The 19,122-nt window shown below is 38.4% G+C and overlaps 1 protein-coding gene across 4 annotated transcripts in view; it reads left to right on the top strand.

Moving 5' to 3' along the window:
- SUN3 (Sad1 and UNC84 domain containing 3) overlaps window positions 1-19,122 on the top strand; it is a 53,818-nt gene that overhangs the window by 25,889 nt on the left and 8,807 nt on the right. For all 4 annotated transcript variants that reach the window (XR_004183273.1, XM_031665409.1, XM_031665408.1 and 1 more), the window contains 3 exons: window positions 7,946-8,061; window positions 9,484-9,651; window positions 14,440-14,532. Coding sequence is in view for 3 of the 4 variants with exons in the window: in XM_031665409.1 (XP_031521269.1) it covers window positions 7,946-8,061; window positions 9,484-9,651; window positions 14,440-14,532 (377 nt within the window). In the remaining variant the exon portion in view is untranslated. The remainder of the gene's footprint in view (window positions 1-7,945; window positions 8,062-9,483; window positions 9,652-14,439; window positions 14,533-19,122) is intronic.

The raw sequence follows: 19,122 nt of genomic DNA, 5'->3' as shown, positions 1-19,122 counted from the left end.
GCAGCAAGTTGGGCAGCTAAAACTGAGAGAGGCCCCATTTTTCTAGCCAAAGATGCAGAATAAAGTAGTCCTGTGGTCCAGAGAGTGTGGGGAGAAAGCCTGGGAAGGCAAAGCTGCAAAGAAGACGCCTGCTCCCCTGTCTGTGGCCAGCTTCTGGCCTCACCTCTCAGGTGCCCATTCATGGGAACAGACCCAAAGCAGCAAAGTGGAGGCTTTGAGCATTTGGCAGTGATGTAAACTATGGCTCAAGTCTTGGACTAACCCCTGAGTGGTACATGGACATGACAGGCCTGTAGCAAAGGTTTTGAGGACTGAATTGAGATTGGAACCACCACCCATAAAAGGAGGGAGGACTCACATTTCTAGGCTGATTGATGAAGCAAATGAAAGCATTCCCTAGTGGATTGTTATGGGACTCAGAGTCTTACGATATAATATTCAATATGTCTAGGGTACAAATCACAATTACTTGGCATGCAGACTCCTAGGGAAATAAGACCAACTACCAAGGGAAAAGACAACAGATGCCAACCTCATCATGACACAGATGTTCGAATTGTCACACAAAGCTTGAAGCAGCTAGCATAATTATGCTTTATGAGGTAAAAGTAAGTACACTTGAAATGAATGAAAAGATACCTGTTCTCAGCCAAGAGAATAAAAAGAACCAGATGGAATTTTAGAACTGAAAAATACAATATCTAAAATAAAAATTGACTATATATGCTTAATAATAGAAAAACAAAAATAGAGAAAAAAAGTAGTGAAGTCACTCCTATTTAACACAGTATTAGAAGTCCTGGCCAAGGTAATCAGGCAAGAGAAAGAAATATAGGGCATCCAAATAGGAAGAGAGGAAGTCAAACTATCCCTGTTTGCAGACAACATAATCCCCATAGTCTCAGCCTGAAAGCTTCTTAAGTTGATAAACAACTTCAGCCAAGTTCCAGGATACAAAATCAATGTGCAAAAATCACTAGCATTCCTATACACCAACAAAAGTCAAGCCAAGAGCCAAATCAGTAACGAACTCCCATTCACAATTGCTATAAAAAGAATAAAATACCTAGGAATACAGATAATTTTGGAGGTGAAAGATCTCTACAAAGAGAACTACAAACCATTGCTTAACGAAATCAGAGATGATACAAACAAATGGAAAAACATCTCATGCTCATGGATAGAAAGAATCAATATCATTAAAATGGCCATACTGCTGAAAGCAATTTATAGATTCAATGCTATACTTATTAAACTACCATTGACATTCTTCACATAACTAGATAAAACTATTTTAAAATTCATATGAAACCAAAAATAGCAAGGGCAATCCTAAGCAAAAAGAACAAAGCTGGAGGCATCACATTACCCAACTTCAAACTATACTACAGAGCTACAGTAACCAAAACAGTATGGTACTGGCACAAAAACAGACACATATACCAATGGAACAGAATAGAGAACCCAGAAATAAGGCCACACACAACTATCTAATCTTCTACCAATCTGACAGAAACAAACATTGCAGAAAGTATTCCTATTCAATAAATGGTACTGGAATAACTGGCTAGCCATATGCAGAAGACTGAAATTGGACCCCTTCCATATATCAAATATAAAAAAACTCAAAATGGAACATAGACTTAAATGTAAAAGCCAAAACTACAAAAAATAAATAAATAAAAAAAAACCCAGGAAGACAACCTAGCCTATGAAGTCACTCCTGTTCAACGCAGCATTAGAAGTCCTGGCCAGGGTAATTAGGGAAGAGAAATAAATAAAGCACATCCAAATAGGAAGAGAGGAAGTCAAACTATACCTGTTTGCAGACAATATAATCCTATATCTAAAAAACCCCATAGTCTCAGCCTGAAAGTTGTATGTACCATTCAGGACATAGGCATAGGCAAAGATATCATGACAAAGACATCAAAAGCAATTGCAACAAAAGTAAGAATTGGCAAATGGGGTTTAATTAAACTAAAGAGCTCTGCACAGAAAAAGAAACTATCAGCAGAGTAAACAGACAACCCACAGAATGGAAGGAAATTTTTGCAAACTCTATATCCAACAATGGTCTAATATCCAGCATTTATAAGGAACTTGCACAAATTTACAAGAAAACAAAACAACCCCATTAAAAAGTGGGCAAAGGACATGAACAGACACTTTTCAGAAGAAGACCCGCGTATGGCCAAAAATCATTTGAAAAAAATCTCAACATCACTGATCATAAGAGAAATGCAAATCCAAACCACGATGAGATAACATCTCACACCAGTCAGAATGGCTATTATCAAAAAGTTAAAAACTAACAGATACTGGCAAGGTTGTGGAGAAAAAGGAATGGTTATACACTGTTGGTGGGAGTGTAAATTATTTCAACCACTGCAAAAGACAGTGTGGTGATTCCTCAAATACCTAAAGACAAAAATACCATTCGAACCATCAAACTCATTACTAGGATATCCAGAGGAATGTAAATTGTTCTTTTATAAAGATATATGCATGCATGTGTTCACCGTAGCACTATTCACAATAGAAAAGACATGGAACCAACCTAAATGCCCATCGATGATAGACTGGATAAAGAAAATGTTGTACATAGACACTATAGAATACTATGCAACCATAAAAAAGAACAAGATCATGTCCTTTGCAGGGACACGGATGGAGTTGGAGGCCATTATCCTTAGCAAATGAACACAGGAATAGAAAACCAAAAACACATGTTCTCACTTATAAGTGGGAGCTAAATGATGAGAACACATAAACACATAGAGGGCAACAACACACACTGGGGCCTACTGGAGGATGGAGGGTGAGAGAAGGGAGAAGATCAGGAAAAATAACTAATGGATACTAGGCTTAACACCTGGGTGACAAAATAATCTGTACAACAAATCCCCACGACACAAGTTTTCTATGTAACAAACCTGCACATGTACCCCAAACTTAAAAATTAAAAAGAAAGAAGTAGTGAAGTTGAACATAGATCAAAAGAAATTATGCAATTCAAAGAATGAAAGAAGTGTTTGAAAAAAATGCAAACAGAACTTCAGAAATGTATAGGACACTATAAAAAGGTATAATATTCTTATCCTTATAGTCTCAGAGGGATATGAAGAGGAGACCAATGTAGGACAATAATCTAAAGAAGTAATAACCAAAAACATCTCAAACTCGATTTAAAAATAAATAAATAAATTTACAGATTCAAAAAGCATGGCAAATCAGAAACAAGATAAATTCAAGGAAAATGACATCCAGACACATCATAGTTAAATTGCTCAAAATCAAAGATGAAGAAAAATATTTGAAAGAAGCTAAAAAAAAAAAAAACTACGCATTATTACAGATTTCTTACCAGAAGTTAAAGAGACCAGAAGAGAAGGAAACTACATGTTTAAAGTGCTGAAGGAAAGGATCTAGTAATGCAGAATTGCAGATCCAGTGAAAATATCTTTCAGGAAATGAAGGCAAAATGAAGACACTCTTAGATGAAGGAAAACTAAGAAAATTCTCTGCCAATGAATCCGCTAAAGGAAGTTCTTCAGCTCAATAGAAATGACACCAAAAAGAAACTTGGGACTTAAAGAATGAAGAAGGAGCAACAGCCTCATCTGTGAGTAAAGATGAGGTGGCCCGGCACGGTAGCTCATACCTTGTAATCCCAGCACTTTGGGAGGCTGAGGCGGGTGGATCACCTGAGGTCAGGAGTTCCAGACTAGCCAGGCCAACGTGGTGAAATCCTGTCTCTACTAAAAATAGAAAAATTAGCCAGGAGTGGTGGCGCATGCCTGTAATTCCAGCTACTCCAGAGGCTGAGGCAGGAGAATAGCTTCAACCCAGGAGGCGGAGGTTGCGGTGAGCCTAGATCACACCACTGCTCTCCAGCCTGGGTGACGAGAGTGAAACTCCATCTCAAAACAACAACAACAAGAGATGAGGTAATTTTCTTTCTTTAAGTACTTCAAAATATGTATGGCTGTTGAAAGGAAAAAATGTATGGCATTATCTGGGGGTGGAGGGCTAATATATGTAGATTTAATACTATGACAACCATAAAGGAAAAGTCAGTGGGTGAGATTTAAAGGGGATCTATAAATGTAAAGATTTTACATGAATGATAAAAAGTTAACTCTTAAATAAACCAGGAGCTGCTAGGTATGTGCGTTGTAATCATGAGAATAATTACTTTAAAACACAGAGATATCCAAATGCTAATAGAGAAATCAAAATGGAGGCCAGGCACAGTAGCTCACACCTATAATCCTGGCACTTTGGGAGGCCGAGAGGGGCAGATCATTTGAGGTCAGGAGTTCGAGACCAGCCTGGCCAACATGGTGAAACCCTGTCTCTACTAAAACTACAAAAAGCCAGGTGTGGTGGCACACGCCTGTAATCCCAGCTACTCAGGAGGCTGAGGCAGGAGAATCGCTTGAACCCGCAAGGCGAGGCAGAGATTGCAGTGAGCCGAGATTGTGTCATTGCACTCCAGCCTGGGCCCCAGAGCGAGACTCAGTTTCAAAAAAATAAAATAATTTTTAAAAATTAAAAATTTCAACTAATATTAGAAAAAGGCAGGAAAAGGAAATGAAGAAAAACTGGGAGAGAGAGAGAGAGTAAGAAAGGCAGAGGGTGGGGGAAAAGGCATGCAAATTAGAAAGGAAGAAATAAAAATGGTTCTATTCAGAGACAACATGATTGCTTATGTAGAAAAACCACCAAAAAAATCTACTAGAATAAGTGAGGTTTACAAGTTCAAGGGTATATACACAATTTCTATATGCTAACAATAGAAAATTAGAAAATATTTAAAAGCAGCACTATTCATAAATGCAGTAAAAAACATAAAATACTTAGGTATAAGGGTAATAAAATGTGGGAACTGAGAGCTAAAAACTAAAAAATAATAATGAAAGAAATAAACAAAGATTTAAATAAATGGACAGGTATACCATGTTTATGGATTTGAAGACTCAATACCATTAAGATGACAATACTGTCCAGCTTTTCTATGGATTCAATACAATCCTAATCAAAATCCCAGCAGGATTATTTGTAGAAATTGACAACCTGTTTTCAAAATGTATGTGGAATGGTGAAGGAACTAGAAGAGCCAAATTTGTTTTGGGAAAAAAAGGGACAAAGTTGGAGAACTCACACTACCTGATTTTAAGGCTTACTATAAGTTTACAGTAATCAAGAGCATGTGGTACTCGTGAAATCAATGGAACAATACAAAAAGTCTAGAAGTAGTTCACACCTGTGGTGAATAGATTTTTGAAAAACGGAAAAAAGGCAAGTCAGTGGTGCTGGAACAGGTGGACATTCATATGCAAAAAAAGAAAAAAAAATGCCTTGGCCCCAAACCCACAATTTGTAAAAATTAACCCCAAATGGGTCACAGTCTTAAATATAAAACTTAAAGCTAGGAAAAAAATAAGAGAAATTTTTTAGAGTTAGAAAAACTTTTCTTAAACACAACATCAAAAACTATGATTGTAAAAGGAAAATAATGGATAATACAGGGTTCATCAAAATTAATTTCTGCTCTGCCAAAAAACAGTTACGAGAAGGAAAAGACAAGTTACAGGCTGGGGGAGAATATTTGGAAACCACACACATTCTTGAATCCAGAATTTATAGAAAACTGTCAAGCCTCAATTAAGCAAACAGACAACCCGATACAAAATAGGCAAAAGATTTAGAAGACACTTCATTAAAGAAGATATATGCATATCAAAAAAGTATATGAAAAAATGCCTCACATTATTATTCATTAGTGAAACGTCAATTAAAATCTCAATGTTATATCATTACACACCTATTAGAATGCCAAACAGAACAAAACTGACCATACTAAGTGCTGGCAACAGCATGAACCAAATGGACCTCTCATACACTGTGGGTGAGAATGTAACCTGGCACAGCCACTCTGGCAAAGTCTGACAATTTCTTATGAAGTTCAATATAACATCTTATTGACCCAGCAATCCCACTTCTACATATTTATCTAAGATAAATTGAAACATGTTCACATCAAAACTTGCCAAGAATATCTATAGCAACTGTATTCATAATCACCAAAATTGAGAATAACCCCATGTCCATCAACAAAGAATAACAGATGCATTCATACAACGGAATATTAACCTGCAGTCAATAAAAGGAATGAACTTCTGATACTCATTACAGCATTCATAAACCTCAAACACATTGGCTAAATGAAAGTAGCGTTAGTGAAAAGGCTACATACTGTGACTGACTACAAGGGAGCAGCAAAAGAAGTGTCCAGAATAGGTAAACATACAGGGACAGAAAATAGATTAATAATTTCCAAGGCTTGGGGAGGGATGTTGGGGGAAATGGGGAATGACAGCTAACTGCTATGGGTTCCTTTTGGGGCTGACTAAATGATCTAAAATTGATTGTGGTGGCTGCGCCACTCTAAGAATATAATACAAAACCCTGAGTCACACACTGTGAATGAGTGAATTGTTTAGGATGTGAATTATATCTTAATAAAGCTGACTTAAATTTTTTAATAAATGAGAAAATGAATAAATATGAATTATTTTCAAAATTCCACAACACTAAAATTTTAATTTTTTTCTGGAAAGGATTATGGGGATGGGGTGCTCAGTCCTCACATTAGCAGGTGAAAGTGTAGATTCTGTCCAGCCACTTGGTCGAGTAGGAATAGTGAGTGGGCAGTCAGTATCAGCCTTCAAAAACGAAGTACACATAGGGTTTCCAGATAAAATGAAGGGAGCCCAGTTACATTTAAATTTCAGACAAATAGTAAATAATCTTTTAGTATAAATATATCCCAAATATTGTATGTATATATCCCAAAGTTGTATGACTACAACTAAAAACTTATTCTTTGTTTACCTGAAATTCAAATTTAAATGGCCATCTTGTATTTTTATTTGCCAAATCTGGCAACTCTAGGAACTCATTTACTATTTCAAAAAGTGTGTCATCTTAGAAAAAGTATGGATAATCAGCTGGGTGCGGTGGCTCATGCCTGTAATCCCAACACTTTGGGAGGCCGAGGTGGGTGGATCACTAGGTCAAGAGATGGAGACTATCCTGGCCAATATGGTGAAACCCCGTCTCTACTAAAAATACAAAAACTTAGCCGGTGTGGTGGTGGGCGCCTGTAGCCTCAGCTGCTCGGGAAGCTGAGGCGGGAGAATCACTTGAACCCGGGAGGCGGAGGTTGCAGTAAGCCAAGATTGCGCCACTGCACTCCAGCCTGGCAACAGAGTGAGACCCGGTCTCAAAAAAAAAAAAAAAAAAAAAAAAACTTGATGAGGCACATGTATTTTTAGTGTTGTGGTGTGTTATGCAAATGCAATTTGAAAAAGCCATTTGCATTTTCTTTATTTCTTATGTATAAAATACATTTTGCTTCTAAAATGAAGTAACCTGAAGGGATAATGTTTGATGAGTATATTTCTATTTCATATTTATTTGATTAAAATTGAGTTCAATGAATCTGCATAATTGCTGCAAATGTAACTTGAAGGACATTTGGAGCATTGTTGGTTTTCTGCTTTTTTTGTTATTGAGTGAATGGGGATGACAGGAAGTCTCATTTATCGCATGAGCTGTTGAAATATAGAGATCTATATACGTTTTAGGTGATACAGAATCCATATAATGTTCTCATCTCTACTTTACTTGCCTCAAAATTCAATTTTTATCTTACATTTTGTGAAACTAAACAGAGAAAACTTGTTTTCTTCAAAATGACAAAATTTCAGTGGTAGTGAAAACTGTCATACTTTTCCTATCAATTCCTAAGTATGAATTTTACCTCACTTATAATTTGCCCAGTAATAATTTTCTAGAGACACTGTTAAAATTCAAATGATGTGTTTTGAATGGTGTATGTTGTTTCTTTATTTTAAAACTTATTTTATAATTTTAGGAGCCTCCATCATTGAAGCTGGGACCTCAGAAAGTTACAAAAATAATAAAGCAAAATTGTACTGGCATGGGATAAGTTTCCTAAATCATGAAATGCCTCCAGATATTATTCTTCAGGTAAAGCTAAATTAAGAATCACTTATTTCTATTTTAGAATTTTGTTCTTATTATTTATCATGAAAATGTTAATTTTAAAATAGAGGCAATATAAGAGTGTCCGAACTTGTTACAAAACCTGAAATCATCTCATTACATTTTTTATAGTCAGTACACTGCATGAATTATGTCTTATTTTATGGTTTGTAAACTATGATTAATTATTTACTTATTTATCATTTTAAGATTAGTAAACTAGATTATTTTATTCTCAAATAAAACATATACATTCCATGTCTTTTCTGTAAGTTGATTCTGTGACCATACTTTTCCATTGAAAACTTCAGTCATTCAACGAACATTTGTTGAAAGTACTTGTCTGCTAAGTGCCAGTACTGTACTGTGTTAAGTGCTATTCAGACCACATGTTCTTAAGTCTAATTATAACAGGAAAAATCTCCAAGTAAGATCCCCACCAAACTTTTCAGTTACATTCTAAAGGCAATAGCCATCAACAGACAGCAGAGCACCTCTCAACTTTGATCCATATACCTGAAGTTAGTCGCAAATTTAGAACTTTCAGGGGTAAAACCCATTGATCTTATTCCAGTCTGTAGTTTATATCTACAAAGTAGTAGACCTCATTTTTCTTCTCTATCACCATAATCACCACCACCACTCCCATCTCCATCAACACCCTCATCTTCGTCACCACCACCACCACCATCTTTCTTCATCACAGCCTCCATGTCCATCACCATCACCACCACCACCATCACCATCACTGCCACCACAGCCACCATCACTGCCACCACCACCGCCACCTCCATCACCATCTTTCTTTATCACCACCCCCATGTCCATCATCATCACCACCACCAATGTCACTGTCGCCACCACCACCACCACCATCACTGCCACCACTACCACTACCTTTATCACCACCTTCACCACTACTACTTCAATTATCACTATCACTATCACCACCACTACCATTACTACCATCACCATTACCTCTACCACCACCACCATTGCCATGACCACCATTGCCATCACCATTACCACTACCACCATCATCATCACCTCCACTGCCACCATTATTACCACCATCATCACCACAATGATCACCACAGTGGTCACCACCATCATCCTCACTACCACCATCACTAGCCTTACCAGCACCCCACTCATGCCCTCTAGCTGCCTTATAACAGGTTACAGTCTAGTTAGAGCAATGAAAGAAAACATGCTCATATGATAAAGGACTCTGATTGATATGAGCATACAGTGCTCTGGAAGAGCAACCACACTAGAGGTGTCTTGGGAGTTTTCCTATTTTATAGGCATAAGAGAGATCTGCAGTCAATAGTGATTAGCTGATCAGTATTATGTGAATGGATTCACATAACTAGTTAAGAGATTAATGCAGTGTTTTCTTTCCAGCCGGATGTCTACCCTGGAAATTGCTGGGCTTTTCCAGGTTCCCAGGGTCATACCCTAATCAAGCTTGCTACAAAGATCATACCTACTGCTGTTACCATGGAGCACATCTCAGAGAAGGTGTCTCCCTCAGGAAACATCTCCAGTGCACCCAAGGAATTTTCTGTCTATGTAAGAAGCTATCTAAATTTGTCATTCAGATTGGCCTGATAGAAGGTGGTTGGCTGGGAATTAGGGGCTGTCCTCTGAACTAGGACAGATAACTAGTTGTGTCACTTATTTCCTGGACTTTCGCTTTCTCACCTACAAAGAGAGAGAGTTGGACCAAATGATTTATATTATTCAACTTTTTTTTACTTTTATCAAAGTTATACATGTACATGTAAAAATCAAGTATTCCCATAAAGTTTGTAAAGAAATAGTTATTCCTTGTCCCACTTCTCCACATCTCCAATTCTCATTATTCCAGAGCTTCTACTTGCAACAATTTTAGATGTTTATTTGGGTACTTGCCTCCATGTTGGCTTTTACCATTACTTCTTGATTTTTCAGTTTTGGTTATAACATCCTCTCATGGAAAGTGAAGAGTAGCTCTTTTCCATGGCACTTCCATCCTCCCAACATGTTTATGTCTTGATTTAAAAAACAAAACATGTTTCTGGAGATATAATTCCCATAGCAATTAATTCACCCACTTAAAGTACACCCTTCAGTGGCTTTTAGTATATTCACAGAGTTGTGTATCCATTACCATAATCAATTTTAGAACATTTTTCTTACCCTAAAAGGAAACCCCATACCCCTTAGCCGTCACCTCCTATTCCCCTAGTGTACTCCTCCAACCCCTGGCAACCACTAATCTACTTTGTCTCAATAAATTTACCATTCTATGCATTTCATATAAATTGAATCATTTATAATGTGTGATCTTTTGCAAATGGCTTAACTTAGCATACTGTTTTCAAGGTTCATTTATGATATAGTATGTCTCAATATTTCATTTATTTTTTATTGCTGAATAACATTTCATTGTATGGATATATGACATTTTATTTATCTATTCATCAGTTGATGGATATCTGAATTATTTTCATTTTTTTGGTCATTATGAATAATGCTTCAATAAACATTCATGTACAAGTTTTTGTGTGGACATGAGTTTTTGTTTTGCTTGGGTGTATACCTAAGACTGGAATTCCTAGATAGCATGGTAAATGTAGGTTTAACACTTGAGGCACTGCTAGAAGACTGTATTATCTTTTTGTTCAAGCAATACTCAATGTTTTCACGGTGACTATGTGAACAAAACAGCTCTCAGTTGAACTATTTAGTGTACATAAATACTACTTTCTTCCATTTTTTTTATGTTTCTGAGTGTAACAATTGCTTTACTTTTTTTTTTTTTTTTTCTTGAGACAGGGTCTCAGCTCTGTCGCCCAGGTTAGAGTACAGTGGCACAATCACAGCTCACTGCAACTTCAAACTCACGGGATTGTTTTTTAAGTCTTTTAGTAGAGATAAGGGTCTCATTATGTTACCCAGGCTGGTCTCAAACTCCAGGGCTCGGCCGGGCGCGGTGGCTCAAGCCTGTAATCCCAGCACTTTGGGAGGCCGAGGCGGGTGGATCACGAGGTCAGGAGATCGAGACTATCCTGGCTAACATGGTGAAACCCCGTCTCTACTAAAAATACAAAAAACTAGCCGGGCGTGGTGGCGGGCGCCTGTAGTCTCAGCTACTTGGGAGGCTGAGGCGGGAGAATGGCGTGAACCTGGGAGGCGGAGCTTGCAGTGAGCCGAGATCACGCCACTGCATTCCAGCCTGGGAGCACAGCGAGACTCCGTCTCAAAAAAAAAAAAAAAAAAAAAAAAAAAAAAAAAAAAAAACTCCAGGGCTCAGGGGATCCTCCCTCCTTGGCCTCCCACAGTGCTGGGATTACAGACGTGAGCCACAGGTGCCCAGCCTATTTTTCTTTAATTTGCTTAGTTTTTCTGTATTCCTATTACTAAAACTTTCCCAAATTCTTCTTCAGAAGTACAAATATTCCCCCATTATGTTGATTCACATGAGATAATTTATAAATTTCTTCCATTCTTCATCCCTTCCTTCATTTTCTATTCATTTATTTTCTTTTTTATTTTTCCCCGAGATATCCCTCTGGCGCCCTCAGCGTTTTGCTCCAGCCTTGTTAGGTAGGCCTGATGCACAACTGTTGTCATGGGATTTCATGCCTGCATCCTGAGGATTCAACTTACTGTCTAATTTATTATTTTTAAAAAGTGTTTATTTCCCTTTTCTGTTTTTTGTTCCACCTGCTGGAAGATCATATCAATTCATATTTTAACCCCTCTATGGAAATTTTCATTCCTGCTGTCATGATTATACTTTCTGAGACTTCTTGTTTCTATACATATTCCCTTTTTTAGAGCCTATATTTTTTTTCTTTTATGAAGGCAGTACCTTCTCTTATGCTTCTGAAGATATTAACTGTAGGTTTGTCTCACTTTCTTCTGCTCGCTTCCGGGTCTGGATTTCCTAGCCCCACTTTTCCCCCTTGTGCGTATGGTCTGTTTCCTGTACAACGCTTTTCTCCCATGTCTGTGATGCTTGTCACATGAATTGCTAGGCGGTGCAAAGCCAGCAGGAAGCTTTCCGCGCACGTTTGCGCTCACGGTGGGGCTTATATGTCGTGAGTTTGCCCCGGGAATCATCAGGTCAGGCCATTTCGTTGGGAGTCACAAGTGTGCCATCAGGAGAGTTGACCCTGAGAGGACTCCTGCAGTGCACAGGAGGTACCAGCCTGGCCAACTACACCAGGAACTGCTGGGGAGAGGAGGGCCGCGGGGCCACCACTTTGCGCAGGGGTCATGCTCTTGTGGGCGGTTCTGGGGCGGTGCCGGCAGTGGTCTTAGAGATGGGAGGAAGAACAGAGCCCTCTGCTGGGCCAGGCGGGGCTGGAGGGGCGTGGAGGGGTTGTAACTGCTTTTTGAAATGACTGTCAGCTAAACCGCAGATTCAGGCTCCTTTCCCCCACACCTCCCCGCCCCACGTGGACTCCCTCTTCCGGCCTTTCTGGGAACCTGCCGCTTAAGCCCTGCGCTGCTGGTTCTACCTACAGCCAGAGTAGTTTGTGTTCTCTCCAGCTGCCATTTGGTCATCTTCACTTTTTGGTGTTTGTTTCTTTCTTTGTTTTTGTTTTTGTTTGTTTTGGTTTGGTTTGGTTTGGTTTTTGGTTTTACTGTCTACTCCCACTTTTGCCTTATTAGGTTTATGCCTTACTTCAATTATTTGATCTTCCCATCTGGAGGAGGGCCCCGGGTTAAACAGCCTGCCTTACATGCCATCCAAATGCCTCTACATTCCATATGTGGAGTTTCACAACAAAGGGCTGCTGTCCTTTCATAGAAGCCCGCACCACCTGCAAGTGGTGTCTGAAAAGTTGAGTTTGAGCCGATAAGTTCCATCTCAGAAAGGTGAACATATTCATTGTTTAGAAAACTTATGGGTGAATCCCAAAGGCAGGGATCCTTTAGTAATAAAAACTGCTTCTCATTATTTTCTTCTACATTAGAGAATTTATGAAACAAGTAAAATCAAAACAAGGTGATAAAAGGGCTGGGTGCAGTAGCTGCTCCTGTGATCCCACCTCCTTAAAAGGCTAAAGCAGGAGGATCACCTGAGCCCGGGAATTCGAGGCCAGCCTGGGCACCATGGCCAGACCCCGTTTTGTTTGTTTGTTTGTTTGTTTTTCTTTTAACTTTTATGTTAGGTTCAGGGATATATGTTCAGGTTTGTTATATAGACAGTAAGTAGTAATACCCAACAGGTATTTCTCTGCTCCTCTCCCTCCTCCCACCCCCCCACCCTCAAGTAGATCTCAGTGGCTATTGTTCCCCTTTGTGTTCATGTGTTCTCATTATTTAGCTCCCACTTATAAGTGAGAACATAGGTATTTGTTTTTCTGTTCCTGTGTTAGTTTGCTATGGATAATGGCCTCCAGCTCCATCCATGTCCCTGCAAAGGACATGATCTTGTTCTTTTTTATGGCTGCATAGTATTCCATCAGATCTGTTTCTTAAAAAAAAAAAAAAAAAAAAAAAGGAGGTGATAAAGAAGGTAAAAATAAAACTAGCACTCCCTCTCAAGCTAAAGAGAATATATGAGGCTTGAGTCATATATACATATATAATTGTCAGTACATTATGTAACCATGATGTATCCAACTCTTTTAATAAAAAGTTATAGTTTGATATTAATATTTTTATTATAAAATGATTTAACGAATGTACTCTTTATTTTGCTGTGTTACTACAATTTAAGGAACCTAACAATAAACTTCAGATTCACGTAATGAATTAGTTTGCAGCAGTGCATTCTCCTCTCACAAATCTTCAATTTGAAGGGTTGAGAGGAAGAACAAAAAGCACAAAAGAAATTGCATACAAAGAAAAAATCAGTGTTTTTATCAGTCAACAGAAGCTTACTTTTTAGAGGAAATTATTTGTGTGATCAAAATCTAGCAATTGGCCTATGTTTATCTCATTTTGGAAAACATCAGTTCAATATGGGGACCCATTTTTATTTTATTCAAAGTAAGCTTATTGCAAATACAGTTATCAGACCAGAGTTAATGCTGGGATTTTCTCTACATGTATGTATCTGTCTTTCATCTATCAGTTGTTTATCTATCAATCATCTATCTTTCATCTGTCTTCTAACTATCTATCTATCTATCTATCTATGTGTCCATCCATCCTCTGTCCTTCTAGTCAGTCCCGTGATCAGCCTTTGGCCTCACTGGTCCCTTGTTAAATGCCCTCTGGGTGCATAGATTAGTACTGGCATGATCACAGCACTGTGCCCCGGTGGACATCAGAGATATCTGGTGAATTATTTCTTCTTTTTGAAAACACAACTGTATCCATTCATTACAATCTCTATATCTGTTGCTTTCTTTATAGGGCATCACAAAAAAATGTGAAGGAGAAGAAATTTTCCTAGGTCAGTTTATATATAACAAAACAGGAACCACCGTTCAAACATTTGAACTCCAGGTAATGTGTGCCCTGGGAAATGATATAAGTAGCTCTATCACTGGAAGAAATTTGTTGGGATTGCTTCCTGTAAAGTGATGTATGAAAATAATTATGACAAAAGCATGAGTTACACAAGGCTTATCTGAACTTCATTTCTTAGCTCCAAGTGCTTACAAGGATTTTAATGCAAAAGACAGACAAATGCAAAACCAGTTTCTAAGTCAAATTCTTCCTCACCTGCTATCACTTTTTTATAATATATATATTTCATTTCTCGGTTCTTTCTCAACTATTCCATTCCCTGAATATTATTAAGTGTAATAGTTACTACCTCACCTTGCTTAAGTATAGGGGAGGAGGATGATGGTACAATATGAAGTGGACAGAGGCAGAGAGAAGCTCAAAGGAAGAGTGGATAAAGATTTAATATCAGATAATACAAGTAAAACTCCTAATCCAATGGGGGAAAATATCAACTGTTAACTTATAAATCCCCTGAAACTCGCCAAGGCATATGAAATATATACTCATTTTTTTAATTAGCCACAGGGAGTAACTGAAGAGACGTAGAAGACATTTTATATCATGTAAAACCAAGTGTTTTATGACAGTTTTTTTTATTATTATACTTTAAGTCCTAGGGTACATGTGCACAACGTGCAGATTTGTTACATAGGTATACATGTGCCATGTTGGTGTGCTGCACCCATTAACTCGTCATTTACATTAGGTATATCTCCTAATGCTATCCTGCCCCCCTCCCCCGACCCCACAACAGGCCCCGGTGTGTGATGTTCCCCTTCCTGTGTCCAAGTGTTCTCATTGTTCAATTCCCACCTATGAGTGAGAACATGTGGTGTTGGGTTTTCTGTTCTTGTGATAGTTTGCTGAGAATGATGGTTTCCAGCTGCATCCATGTCCCTACAAAGGACACAAACTCATCCTTTTTTATGGCTGCATAGTATTCCATGGTATATATGTGCCACATTTTCTTAATCCAGCCTGTCACTGATGGACATTTGGGTTGATTCCAAGTCTTTGCTATTGTGAATAGTGCCACAATAAACATACGTGTGCATGTGTCTTTATAGCAGCATGATATATAATCCTTTGGGTATATCCCCAGTAATGGGTTGGCTGGGTCAAATGGTATTTCTAGTTCTAGATCCTTGAAGAATCGCCACACTGTTTTCCACAATGGTTGAACTAGTTTACAGTCCCACCAACAGTGTAAAAGTGTTCCTATTTCTCCACATCCTCTCCAGCACCTGTTGTTTCCTGACTTTTTAATGATTGCCATTCTAACTGGTGTGAGATGGTATCTCATTGTGGTTTTGATTTGCATTTCTCTGATGGCGAGTGATGATGAGCATTTTTTTCATGTGTCTGTTGGCTGTATGAATGTCTTCTTTTGAGAAGGGTCTGTTCATATCCTTTGCCCACTTTTTGATGGGGTTGTTTTTTTCTTGTAAATTTGATTGAGTTCTTTGTAGGTTCTGGATATTAGTCCTTTGTCAGATGAGTAGATTGCAAAAATTTTCTCCCATTCTGTAGGTTGCTTGTTCACTCTGAGGGTAGTTTCTTTTGCTGTGCAGAAGCTCTTTAGTTTAATTAGATCCCATTGGTCAATTTTGGCTTTTGTTGCCATTGCTTTTGGTGTTTTAGACATGAAGTCCTTGCCCATGCCTATGTCCTGAATGGTATTATCTAGGTTTTCTTCTATGGTTTTTATGGTTTTAGGTCTAACATTTAAGTGTCTAATCCATCTTGAATTCATTTTCGTATAAGGAGTAAGGAAAAGATCCAGTTTCAGCTTTCTACTTATGGCTAGCCAATTATCCCAGCACCATTTATTAAATAGGGAATCCTTTCCCCATTTCTTGTTTTTGTCAGGTTTGTCAAAGATCAGATAGCTGTAGATGTGTGGTATTATTTCTGAGGGCTCTGTTCTGTTCCATTGGTCTATATCTCTGTTTTGGTACCAGTACCATGCTGTTTTGGTTACTGTAGCCTTGTAGTATAGTTTGAAGTCAGGTAGCCTGATGCCTCCAGCTTTGTTCTTTTGACTTAGGATTGTGTTGGCAATGCGGGCAATCCCGCATTTAAAGTTCCATATGAACTTTAAAGCAGTTTTTTCCAATTCTGTGAAGAAAGTCATTGGTAGCTTGATGGGAATGGCACTGACTCTATAAATTACCTTGGGCAGTATGGCCATTTCCATGATATTGATTCTTCCTATCCACGAGCATGGTATGTTCTTCCATTTGTTTGTATCCTCTTTTATTTCACTGAGCAGTGGTTTGTAGTTCTCCTTGAAGAGGTCCTTTACATCCCTTGTAAGTTGGATTCCTAGGTATTTTATTCTCTTTGAAGCTATTGTGAATGGGAGTTCATTCATAATTTGGCTCTCTGTTTGTCTGTTACTGGTGTATAAGAATGCTTGTGATTTTTGCACATTAATTTTGTATCCTGAGACTTTGCTGAAGTTGCTTATCAGCTTAATGAGATTTTGGGCTGAGATGATGGGGTTTTCTAAATATACAATCATGTCATCTGCAAACAGGGACAATTTGACTTCTTCTTTTCCTAACCAAATACGCTTTATTTCTTTCTCTTGCCTGATTGCCCTAGCCAGAACTTCCAACACTATGTTGAATAGGAGTGGTGAGAGAGGGCATCCCTGTCTTGTGCCAGTTTTCAAAGGGAATGCTTCCAGTTTTTGCCCATTCAGTATGATATTGGCTGTGGGTTTGTCATAAATAGCTCTTATTATTTTGAGATACGTTCCATCAATACCGAATTTATTGAGAGTTTCTAGCATGAAGGGCTGTTGAATTTTGTCAATACCAAATTTATTGAGAGTTTCTAGCATGAAGGGCTGTTGAATTTTGTCAACGGCCTTTTCTGCATCTATTGAGATAATCATGTGGTTTTTGTCTTTGGTTCTGTTTATATGCTGGATTATGTTTATTGATTTGCATATGTTGAACCAGCCTTGCATCCCAGAGATGAAGCCCACTTGATCATGGTGGAAAAACTTTTTGATGTGCTGCTGGATTCAGTTTGCCAGTATTTTATTGAGGATTTTTGCATCGATGTTCATCAGGGATATTGGTCTAAAATTCTCTTTTTTTGTTGTGTCTCTGCCAGGCTTTGGTATCAGGATGATGTTGGCCTCATAAAATGAGTTAGGGAGGATTCCCTCTTTTTCTATTGATTGGAATAGTTTCAGAAGGAATGGTACCAACTCCTCCTTGTACCTCTGGTAGAATTTGGCTGTGAATCCGTCTGGTCCTGGACTTTTTTTGGTTGGGAGGCTATTAATTATTGCCTCAATTTCAGAGCCTGCTATTGATCTATTCAGAGATTCAACTTCTTCCTGGTTTAGTCTTGGGAGAGTGTAAGTGTCCAGGAAATTATCCATTTCTTCTAGGTTTTCTAGTTTATTTGCACAGAGGTGTTTATAGTATTCTCTGATAGTAGTTTGTATTTCTGTGGGGTCAGTGGTGACATCCCCTTTATCATTTTTTATTGCATCTATTTGATTTTTCTCTCTTTTCTTCTTTATTAGTCTTGCTAGTGGTCTATCAATTTTGTTGATCTTTTCAAAAAACCAGCTCCTGGATTCATTGATTTTTTTGGAGGGTTTTTTGTGTCTCTATCTCCTTCAGTTCTGCTCTGATCTTAATTATTTCTTGCCTTCTGCTAGCTTTTGAATGTATTTGCTCTTGCTTCTCTAGTTCTTTTAATTGTGATGTTAGGGTGTCAATTTTAGATCTTTCCTGCTTTCTCTTGTGGGCATTTAGTGCTGTAAATTTCCCTCTACACACTGCTTTACATGTGTCCCAGAGATTCTGGTATGTTGTATCTTTGTTCTCATTGGTTTCAAAGAACATCTTTTTTTCTGCCTTCATTTCGTTATGTACCCAGTAGTCATTCAAGAGCAGGTTGTTCAGTTTCCATGTAGTTGAGCAGTTTTGATTGAGTTTCTTAGTCCTGAGTTCTAGTTTGATTGCACTGTGGTCTGAGAAACAGTTTGCTATAATTTCTGTTCTTTTACATTTGCTGAGGAGTGCTTTACTTCCAACTATGTGGTCAATTTTGGAGTAAGCGCAATGTGGTGCTGAGAAGAATGTATATTCTGTTGCTTTGGGATGGAGAGTTCTGTAGATGTCTATTAGGTCCACTTGGTGCAGAGTTGAGTTCAATTCCTGGATATCCTTGTTAACTTTCGGTCTCATTGATCTCTCTAATGTTGACAATGGGGTGTTAAAGTATCCTATTATTATTATTATTATTATTATTATTCTGAGATGGAGTCTCGCTCTGTCACCAGGCCAGAGTGCCAGTGTCACAATCTTGGCTCACTGCAACCTCCACCTCCCAAGTTCAAGTGAATCTCCTGCCTCAGCCTCCCAAGTAGCTGGGACTACAGGTGCCTGCCACCACACCCAGCTAATTTTTTGTATTTTTAGTAGAGATGGGGTTTCACCGTATTAGCTGAGATGGTCTCAATCTCCTGACCTCATGATCTGCCCACCTCGGCCTCCCAAAGTGCTGAGATTACAGGCGTGAGCCACCACACCTGGCCTCTCCCATTATTATTGT

Source organism: Papio anubis, chromosome 4 (genome assembly GCF_008728515.1).
Source record: "Papio anubis isolate 15944 chromosome 4, Panubis1.0, whole genome shotgun sequence".
NCBI lineage: Eukaryota > Metazoa > Chordata > Mammalia > Primates > Cercopithecidae > Papio > Papio anubis.
This window is presented reverse-complemented; position numbering and strand designations above follow the sequence as displayed.